General features: G+C 49.9%; 1 protein-coding gene across 1 annotated transcript; it reads right to left on the bottom strand.

Annotated features, from left to right (window-relative positions):
• Positions 1-212: 212 nt before the first annotated feature.
• Positions 213-4448, bottom strand: DFJ58DRAFT_845063 (uncharacterized protein; the record flags this gene model as incomplete). Its single annotated transcript, XM_041393128.1, has 12 exons — positions 213-237; positions 291-314; positions 511-723; positions 751-1118; positions 1313-1487; positions 1632-1840; positions 2033-3128; positions 3247-3425; positions 3490-3587; positions 3628-3772; positions 3924-3979; positions 4331-4448. 12 exons carry the CDS (start codon positions 4446-4448, stop codon positions 213-215), a joined length of 2706 nt encoding a protein of 901 aa, XP_041239403.1.
• Between the last annotated feature and the right edge of the window lie 6875 nt (positions 4449-11323).

Here is an 11323-nt window from a genome sequence, read left to right as displayed (position 1 = left end):
ACCAAGCGCTATTTCTCCGACGATTTACCGAAACTTTTTGGGCTACCACTGACGAGATGATGAATGGTGGACCCTAGCATTCTCTTAGGTCTTGGTACTGATCATCGGAATCATTGGGTAATAAGCTCCTGTTCAGTGGGTCGGTAGATGGGCTCTGCTTTTATTTGATATTTGTTGTGATGTGGCGTTTACTGAGTTGGCAGAAGTCGGAGTTAAAGAACATGGGCGCTTGAAGGTCTGAAGCGAGTCCGCAAAAAACGATGTCACTAACATTAATATTCGATACGCACGTCATCGAGCAACGAACGAATTTGCTGAAGAAACGAGAGTAGACGAAAACGAAAGCGAACGCAAAAACAAGATAGCATATGAGTACGTGACAGATGTAACCGTGGTAATTCAGTATTTGCAACAACTTGAGGTACAATGGAGACGAAAAAAGAATGCGATACAAAGGACCTCAGCTGTGAACCCGCACGAGATGAAAGTAATGCAGTACGAACTACACACCGATATGAATGAAAAACCATCCTCTGCTCAAGCGGCACTTTCGTCTTCACAGCGTGCGTAGCACGGTTGAGTGCCCAGGCCGCCTTCGTGCAGTCCATGACACCACCATCCTCCATATCAGCGAACAAATTCTCGTAGAACGCTTTCACAACGTGTTTGGCGACAGAATCGTCGACCTCCCACAGCGTGCCAATGACTCTTGAATCCCGAAAACTGGAGACCAGCTGCAAGGTGAATCACTTCGTCGGGCGTCTCCTTATCGCCGACGGCGGTATGACAAGGGATAAGAATGCGAACTGCGTGCGGAATATGTTTCTCCATGATATCAAGCACGTCAGATGTTCATCTCTCATGACGAAGTGGGAATTGTAAGGTAGGGTCCTGCTTGCCATGGCAAGCGAGGTGCACCAGGTGTTCTGTTCCAAAGCTTCGAGTGCACCTATTCGTGTGGCTGCGTCACCAGAAATAGTGGTGTTGGCCGTCGCAGGGACGAGCTTATGGACAAGCTCGAGCTCGCTGTCAACAGCCAAGAGCGCCTTGCCTTTCCCTGCACCCGGTTGACCTTGCCCGATTGTCACAAAGGATGGAGCAACACGCTTCTTCATCATCTGTCTAGATCTGACCAGAGCCGAAGTGTCGGGGTGTAAGAGCAGATGTAGAGATCCTCCAGGCATGGCTCTTTAGAGCGATCTGCCTTTGTTTGAAAGGGGTGAGCTGCATGGAGAGGAATGGACGTGAAAGCTGCAGTTGGACACAGCCAGATTCGAGAGCCGCGCTTTAACTTAAGGACATGCTCAAGTACGTTGACGATGGGCAGCATGATCTGGTCCCATACTGTCCGCAAAAGGACTATTAGATCGTTGCGAGGCACCTTTGGGCCCATGCTAGATGCGTGTCGTATCGCCCTGGCGAAGCGATCCTTGAGATTGTTCAGATCTACGAGAGCGACAGACGGTAAGGGAACATGATGGGGCTCCCTGACGTCGGGATGACAATAGCGCTGCACGAATATTGACTGGCAATGAACAATGGACGGGGCCCTGGCGTGCTGGCTCGCAAGTCTCCGTACGACGGGGGAGCAGGAACCGCGAGAAACCTTGGAGTTTGCGTATCTCAGCTACCGCAGCTTCCCATTGCCTTGTAAGTCTTCTGTACTCGGTTTCTGCTCGATCAGCGCAGCTCTGTCGGTGATGGTTGCAGAACTCTGCGCGGCATTAGAAATGCGCCTGCTCAGGTCCAAATAATCGTGCGCTAATTTTGGATTTGCTGACTCCAGGTCTTCAACTGGAGTCTTGAGTCGAGAGGCCAGCGACCATTGCTGGCCACGGCCCTGCTCCACGAGTCTACTGCGTGTCGTAGATTGTCACCGCGTATGGCACATGATGCAGCATCTACAAGCAGTGATCTGGCAACATGGAAGGCAGCGGCAGCTTCGCGCCGTGAAGTTGCCGATGATCGCATTGCCAAATGAGCATCCAGAAGCTCAAAAAATGCTAAGTAGGCCTCCGGTGTGGTCCGTGACCATGTGATGCTTTGCTACAACAGTCCAATTATATGCCTGAATGATGCGTTGTGGATATCCTTGAGTTGGGTGCTGCGACGCCAGTCTAAAGTTCTCCACTGCGAGGGATAAATCAGCAGGGTCGTGTAGAATCCGGTAACAAGACAAATATGCATCCTTCAGCCGCATGTAGCCGAAATGCCTGCTCGGGTGCAGTAAAGACACAGCGGCCAAAGATTCTTGGCAGAGCTGAATGGCCTCCTCGACATCTTCATTCTCCCGAGTTCGCATGAAGCGCAAGCACAGCGCGAAGCCCGGATTTTGAAGATATGTATGGCGCTCTGGATGGTCATGTCGCACTGACTGAAGGCATTCGCGGTACAGATCAATGGCCTCCTTAAGATCCTTGCTGACATGCAATTTGTCGTATCTGGTGTCGAGCGCGAAGGCAAGGTTGTTAAGCGTGGTATCACGACATGGATGCCCAGGTGGGAATAATGTCAGTGCCTCGCGATAGAGGCTGATAGCTCGGGTGATGTCATCAATGTTGCCACGTTTGTGGAAACGGCTGACGAGGGCGAGCCCTAGGTTGTCCAATGAGGTACCACGATATTTGTGCCCAACAGGACGCAGGCGCAGCGCTTCTTCGTCCAAAGAGATGACCTCATCGAGGCCATTAGGTTTGCCCTGGTGCCGGAAGCGGGACACAAGTGAGAAGGCCAAGTTGTTCAGGTAGCAAGCACGGCCAGTATGTCCCTCGGGGCACAGAGACACGGCGTCACGACGAAGTTGTATGCTCGTGTCAAGGTAATCAATGTTGCCATGTTGTTGAAAGCGTGATTGGAGAACCCACGCAAGCTTGTCAAGTGCTCTGGGACGCTGTTGATGGCCCAGAAGACAGAGCTCGAGGATGACTCGTCGAAGGTGGATGCCTTCATCAGATGCATCTATTGGAAGGTTGTTGCATCCGTTGATCACATAATCGGCACCATTTGCCCCTGCCGCGACGCTCCGAAGGCAGGTGCCCTCTGGACAGAGAGGTAGTAGCTCATGATAGAGTTTGGCGGCTTCGCGGATATCGGCAGCAGTACTTCTCTTGTTGGGTGCCAAGTCAGCGCTTTGGTGAGATTATATAAGATAATGAATGATTGGGATGGCCCTGCGGATGCAATGCAAGTGCTTCGCGGAACAGGGAAGTGGTGGTATCAATGTCTTCAAGATAGTTGCGAATATACCCTTTAAGGCGCGCATACGCAAGGTTGGTGAGGGCTGTTGCGTGGTCAGGGGCTGAGGACACTGGTCTAGAACCAACTGAAAATGCTGCACTGCGTCGCTCAGGTGAGGGACTGCCTTGCTCGTCACGTATGCGGCAAATTGTGCGTGCCCGTATTTGTGTCTCGAGCGATCTCGCAGTCTACGAGGAACTACAATTGGTATTACGTCAACAAAAGCTAACTGGGGAGACCGGCGTCACTCACATCAGACAGTGCATCATCCTGATCGTCGCAAGCAAGTCCGGTGGCGGCCTTCAGCGTGAGGGAAGGGTGGATATCACGAACGAGTGGGAAGGACAAAACTACGATATGTTAGTATGTGCATCAATGAGGAGAAATTACTCACTGAAGGGTTCATCTCCATGATCGAGTAGCTCATCCCACGACCGTTTGAAGTTTCCCAATGACCGTCTCCGTTGCCCAGCATTCGGCCAACCTCATAAGACGCCCAGATCTCCACTGATAATGCAGGTGAGGCATGCGAGATCTAGAAGCCGAAGATCAGTTCTCAGATCGCGTCAGAAAGTCTTCATGGACTTTACAGAGTCACAGTATTCCCCCGCTACAGACTCCATCGATGATAAGACACTGATAGCTGATTTCCAGCATATCCGGAGTCGAAAAAAATTGATGGATACATAAATGCCAGCGGGAATGCGCTCGGAGGGGACTTTAAGATCCTTTCCGCTGATGACTGTAGACAGATCGTGAGGATCACGAAACAAATATGAAGGTAATATGGAGTGACCTACTTTCGAGTCTGATATATCGGCTTGCAAAGCCACTACGCGTGATAGTGGGACGAAACAAACGACGAACAACACGCAGCATCGGAAATTGAGAGGGGGTCAGAATGTGTGGTAGGAGAAGACGGAGGCGAACGGAAGGAGTCAAATTGTGGATGAAGTTTGGCTGAGAGGGAGAGGAGAAGAGGTTGAGGGGTTCAGGTTATGTTGCACGTGTATTTCCATATTGTCGATCGCAGTTCGGCACGATAGTGACGCTGGTGTGATTGCACTAAGCGCTGAGGATGGAGATCACTAACTTATAGGATTAGTGGAAGAATATGTGCTAAAGAAGTACCTCCACAGCACATCCTTCACAAACGCTCCAAAAGCTCTCCCATCCGTGACAACGACCTCTCTCGCTCTAGGCAATACCATCGCGTCCAGCACCAGTATTAAAAGCTCCTTTAATGGGACCTGGTCGTGTGTTCGTCGAGGAGATTCAGGCGAGATGTGGAATCTGAAAGGAAGAATATACACGGGAAGGTTTGAATATAGATCGAAAACAGTGGGTCTGCTGCAGCCTGCAGGATTCGGGGAGTCAGTCGCGATGTAAAGGGGAGCGGTTTAGCATTTGCAACGGTGGTGAGGTATCCAGAAATGCACGACACCGAATCTTGGGTTTGAACGTATGCGGCAGAGGAGGCAAAGGCGGATGAGGTACCCTGAGACTAGGTACATCCGGTCAAATAAGTGGCGGATTGAGGTCTTCGTCGAAAGGACTGAGCTGCTGTTCGAGTGTCAGAGTCTCCTCGAGATCTAGTCCACAAACAAGGTGTACGAGCTTCCACCAGGCTGTTCTTGCATTATCGGCGCTTCGTTTCGAATTGACCGTCCACGACGCGAAGATGTGCACCGATGCTAGACAGCGCCTAACGCTTCATGTATCGTATCGGCCACACAAGCCAGGTGTGGATTCGTAAACGTCATTCCGCTCCTTACATCTCTCCGTACGCTCTTGCTCACACCCTGTCTCAGCCTAAGCCTCGACGACACAAACAACGTCCCAGTCTGCAGTAATCTCTCGGGTGCCTGAGCATGTGCCGGATGTAGATGGAATAGAGATACTTGTCTCGCGTAGGCGATACATCATAAAGCGTGTCCCAAGAACCGAAAATCGTAAGGGCTGGAGTCTTGTAACATCACAGTTATCTGGTTTGAAGATATTGATATGAAATTTTTTCTGCTGCTGGGCTTCCGTCCCATTGGATCACCTTTACTCCGATATTCTCTCCTGTTGCGTGTAGATCGATGAGGTGTCCCATGGAATAGATAGAAGTCCATTATTCGTACCCTGAACATTCGTTGGGTGCTGGTATGCCGGCAGGAACGAGTGGACAGTGCTCAAGTCGGGTTTTAGACCCATGCACGAGGAAGCGTCTTAGTTTCTCAAATGAAACATATCTCCAAGCCTAGAAAAGGAACAAGAAGAATCGATTAAGTTGTTGAGTGAGTACGAGCGTGTTCTAGATTGCGATACGTTGGTTGTGTAATTCGCTGTGGGAAAAATAGGAGAGGTATGTGGTTGTCAGGAGCGGGTGGGCTTGCTTTTGGGAGGGTGTCAGCGGGGTGCGGGTGCGGGTGCAGGTGGGGTTGTGCATAGGGAGCAAATATGGTGGTGAATAAGTGATACGCGAAGAAAAGCATGTGATCTGATGCGAAAGCTGGACTCTAGTACAGCGATGAGGATCGCGAGTTTTCTGTTTTGGGAGTGGAGTGGCGGCTGTTTGGCGTTCATTAGGCTTTGGCTTAGGGAAGAACCTGGTCGCGAGCTGTGTGGTGCGCACATCATGCCTTTTTCGTGACGGACGGAGACTGGAAGGTGTATACTGTAGACATAATGGTTGTTGAAGCTTGAAGCGCCGAAGACGTGTTGTTTGTGCTTGTTGAATTCTAAGGCTCTTGTTGACGCCGGCACTGGTGAGAGTGCTTCAAGTTGTGAACCCTGTCTCACGCACTGAGCAACTCTAAGGAACAGTCATTTTTTGTTTCAATGACCATGGGACAGCACCAGATTAGAGAGAGGAAAGAAGGGAGCATAACGAAAATGACTAGCTCGGAGGTCGTCGGACCAGCAATCAAGTGGAGCGTCATGATCAGGACGATCGAGATATTTTTTCCCTTATGCCTGCAGTGATCGTCGCTCATACCATAATTAGGAGAGCTCCTCAACTGGTTTGGAAGGCTGTGGCAACGCAAGTTGGATGCATGTATGGCCAAGGCTTCTGATAACAGCCTCATGTCTGAGGCGTGTAATGAAGCACGAGGAAGATATTGTGATGCAAATCCGCATAAGAACGCCCAGTTCACGAATCTTTGCAGTCCAGTGCAAGACGCTCGCAATCCCTCTACCAAGTCTACCTCGATTAATCGTACCCCACAAGATCAACCTCCAATTAAATGGCGCAACTCGTCCCAAACACCACGCCAGTTCGGGTGTTTCAAGATCATAAAGCATGTGTAACCGCAGTCGCAGTTTTACCTGATGAACGGCGCATGGTCACAAGCTCAGAAGATAATACGCTTCGTCTGTGGGACTTGAAGCAAGGTGCTGTGTTGAAGACGATGGTGGGGCATCGTGCCAACGTGAAAGCATTGGCGGTATCACGAGATGGGCGATTGATAGCAAGCGGTGATGAGAACGGAGAGCTCCTTGCTTGGCATGGAGACACTGGGGATTCTCTCACCCCAACTATCGAATCTCACAGTGAACATATCTATTCCCTGGATTTTTCTCCAGATGGCTCAATGCTAGCAAGTGGTTCATGGGACGACACGACGAAACTGTGGAACACAACTACGTGGCAATTGTCAGGAACACCGATCAGTTGTGGTGCAGACATCAACTGCGTTCGGTATTCGCCATCCGGCGAACTACTGGCGATTGCAACGGACGACAATATCCAGGTTTATAATGTACTAGGCAAGCGGCGCTGCGTCGCAAAGTTCAAGGGTCATGCAGCAAATTCAACATACAACTACTCTCTCGCATGGACGCCCGATGCTACCACGCCTTCTCTCAGCTGGCACTAATAATGATTGCACTATACGGGTGTGGGACTCATCGACCTGGGAGCAGGTTGGTGATCCATGGACAGGCCATACCAACTCCATCAACTCCATCGTTATCAATGCTTCTGGCACGCTCCTTGCATCTGCATCTAGTGATAAATTTGTACGCCTTTGGCGACTCTCGGATCGACCAATGAAGCACTCCAACGATGTACACTGCGTCGCCTTCTCCGTGGACGGCGGGCACATCCTCAGCGGAGGTGGTGATCTGAAGATCTCAGAGTGGGAACTACCCAAGGGGACTGTCATTGGTAAGTTCCCGGTGATTTCTCATCCTTGGTCGTCTCATCTCACATATTTGATGAAAAGTCTCAAGGCTCTGGTTTTAAGGCATGTATCCATCTTGGACTCTTATACCACAACGCGAACATACTTCACGCAGATCCTCGTTATAAACGCGGCAGCCCGCAATGCATGTATAACTGGGGATCTGCCTACTGCTATACAGTTGTTCACACAACAAATCAACGTCGATCCCAACAACTTTGATTCCTATGCCAATCGTTCATTCATCATGGCGAGACAGTTTGCATGGAACGATGCGCTTCAGGATGCAACCAAGGTAAGATACACTGACCACATCACGCCTCACTTAATACAGGCTAACTTGGATGTGACATAGTCAGTCAGCATTGAGCCTTCCTTGATAGGCTATATCTCCAAGGGCCTCGCCCTCTGCGGAAATCAGCAGGAGCACGACGCGATGGCAGCATTTGACCTCGCGTTCACATTCACAAACGCAGACTCAAAGACGACTCATTTTCTTTTCTTGATCAAGGTAGGTAATTTTCGAATCATACTCTACACTTTATCATGGTTTTTTCAGGCCATCGCGTCGTTCAATGCCAAACCCTGTGAAGAGACAGTCTTTCCCGTCCAAGAGCTAGCCTCTCGTCCCAACGCCGATCCTCTCGCTTGTCGTGTCGTGGAAGTGAGTATGATGCATCTTGTTAAGAGCATGTTCGTGTGCTCACTGAGTTTCCTGCGCTTTGAATACTAGGCGTATATGCGAATCCAGCTTGGGACCATTGCCATGGCTGGCGCCCTTTACAGAGATGCCGCTGGCCACTTTACTGCTGCCGTTAACGCTGGTGCTTTCTTTTCCAAATTGGACATCCATTCTATATATGAGGACTTTGTCGTGGTACGTTGATATGATGAGATAATCTGATCCACACTCAACCGCGTGCTCATGCAGCTTTTCGGCTGGGACCTCAAGTCCTTGTGGCAAACCGCAAACCAACAACGCTGTCACGCACTCGTTCGGGCAGGTAAAGTCGGGGCTACCCTTGAAGCGTATCGATACATGATGGACATGAGTGATGAACCCACGAAGGCCATCTTCCGTGCTTGGGTTCCTGGCAAGTCTTCTGTAGTGTCACTCGTACTACCACCCTTACTCATGTTTCCCTCAGCTTTCGACGAGGAATGAACTAAACGCCCACGGAGATGTTACCCTCGCAGCGAGTGCCATTCTGATTTGTACCCCGGAACTATTTATTACTCTTTGTGCTTGTATCGTGTGCTAGATCACAACACGCAAGTAGACCCAAGGTTGTAAAGTATTTCCTGCGGACTTGATGGTATGCGACTACTTCAGTACAAGTGATGTTTGAACAACTCGTTGCCTGAAGTCGACACAATCCGCTACTTGCTTATGGTTATCGACACCATCTAATGATTCCGGTAATGGAACAAAGCTGACAGATAGATATGATATCACAAGAGTCTGAGGATGGGGGAAGAAACATCTTGTGAGCATACATAACACTACCAAAGGAGCTTGTTCCCGTGGCACAATGGTGAGCTTTAATGGGACGGATGGTTCACCAAGTCACTTGTCCATATTGGCGACTTTAGCGTTCAAGATCTTAAGATCAGGATTTGCATCGTGGCCTCTCGCGCGATCGAGCAAGGCTTCATGCTTCGATGACGTAGACTTAGTTTCACTGCCCCTTTGGGGCATGCAGATCATTTGCCTGAGACCCACGACATTTTTCCCGTCCTTGAGGTCTACATCATTCCCGTCTTCATTCTCCATCGGCTTCGAATTTCCCGTGCTTGTGTTTGAATTTTGAGAATGAACTAGACAGGAACATGTGGGTTTCTCGGGTGGCAGGTCGCCGAGCACTTTTGGGCACCATATAGGGCTTGCGAGGTCCAGCCTTGCATGTCATGATGTGGGATTGTGGCACGCTGGAACCTAAGCGGTAGTACTAGTGGCCAGAGTGACTTCAGATGAATGCATGTTTGGTAATCGATCTGATAGCACGCTGATTATCGATTATCTTCATTGCAAATTGCGGCGAAAGCCAATAGTGCTGATCCCAGAATAGAACGATGAAACAGCCGCAGTACATCTACCGAGAACATTCCAGGGAACAGAAGCTGACATGCATCCAAGGTTGTGATCTTCATAATAGACATTCTAAAGTGCATGGATGATCAGGCATATGTTATCTCCCTATCTATGTACTCGCAGGCTCCTGTAGTGAAAGAAAACTGTTGTCAGAACTACATCCATGCGGAAGAAGTGTCAAAATTTGGGTGCGGTTGCGCTGCCGGATTTGAGCTGGCATTTTAAAAGGTCGTCAAAGATGTGCCTGCCCCCATTGAATCTCGGTATAGAGTTGTTTTCTTGGTAAAATGACCTGGACTCTGGAATGATCGTCGTTACGCATGATGCTAAGAGTGCCCATTGACTCATCTAGCAATTGCAATGATCCAACTTGAAGTTGGACGCGTGTCCCAAGGCGCTTATGATAACAGTCAATCAGCATAAAAATGTATTCAAAACGCACCGACTATCTGCACTAGAACCAGGCACCTACAATCCCCTCCAGCAAGTATAAAACTGTGCTCAATACCACCAACCTCCAGTCAAATGGCGCAGTTCATTCCAAGCACCATACCAGTTCGAGAATTTGCAAAATATCATGGTGGACCTGTAACTGCAGTCGCAGTTTTCCCCGATAAACGACGGATGGTGACGGGTTCGCAAGACAAGATACTTCGTCTGTGGGACTTGAAGACAGGTGTTGTGTTGAAGAAAATGGAGCGGCATAGCGGCCAGGTGAAGACATTGGCAGTGTCACGGGATGGGCGATTGATAGCAAGCGGTGGTGAGAATGGAGAGCTCGTCGGCTGGGATGGTAACACCGGTGAACCTCTCACTCGAGCCATCAATGCACCCGTTGCGGGCCGCCAGGGCAACTTCGGTTGGATCATATCGCTGGACTTTTCCCTAGATAGTGCAGTGCTGGCCACCTGTTCAAACGACCATGCGACATTAACGCTGTGGTCTACACAAATATGGCAGATTCAAGGACATATCAAATGTGACAGTCCAGCTGTCTCCGTTCGGTATTCGCCAGGCGGCGAACATATTGCCATCGCGACAGCCAACGATATCCAAATATGGAAACCAACCTTCAGACATTCAAGTTGGAACGCGAAGTCTGGGTTTAGCTTCCAGGCAGTTGCCAACCTTGTGACCAACTCATTCATATGGACCCCCGATGCACTCGCGTGGACTCCCGATGGCACACTCGCATGGACTCCCGATGGCACACGCCTTCTGTCATCGGGTCAAGATGCTGATGATGACTCGACCATATGGGTGTGGGATTCATCGACCTGGAAGCGGGTCGGTGATCCCTGGGAGGGTCATTCCAAAGGTGTCAGAGCCATTGCTCTGAACTCTGATGGCACACTCGTTGCTTCTATATCTGGGGACAACTATGTCCACCTCTGGCGGCTCTCCGATCGGGCGAATTATCGCCATATTCAGACACTCTGGTGAAGTACACTGCATCGCGTTCTCCACAGATGGCAGGCACATTCTCAGTGGAGGCGCGGATAAGAGGATCTCACAGTGGCTAGTGCCCATATCTGCTTTGCCGCGAGATGATCCCACGGAACACGCTACGACACACCCAGTAAGCTTGATTTCAATTTTCGGTCTCTTCTCTGTCTAATTTCGCGTCAAGGCGGAAGACTCTGATTTTAAGGCATGTAACCCACCTTTGATTCCTTGAGCAACACGAAAACATGCCTCATGCAGATCCTCGTGATAAGCGAGACAGCCCGCAATTTATGCGTAACTGGAGACCTGCCTGCCGCTGAAAAGTCACTAACAAAAAAGATCGAAGCTGATACCAATAACTACAACTTGTATGCCA

The sequence above is a fragment of the Suillus subalutaceus genome (genome assembly GCF_016647625.1).
Source record: "Suillus subalutaceus strain FC151 chromosome Unknown DFJ58scaffold_127, whole genome shotgun sequence".
Lineage (NCBI taxonomy): Eukaryota > Fungi > Basidiomycota > Agaricomycetes > Boletales > Suillaceae > Suillus > Suillus subalutaceus.
This window is presented reverse-complemented; position numbering and strand designations above follow the sequence as displayed.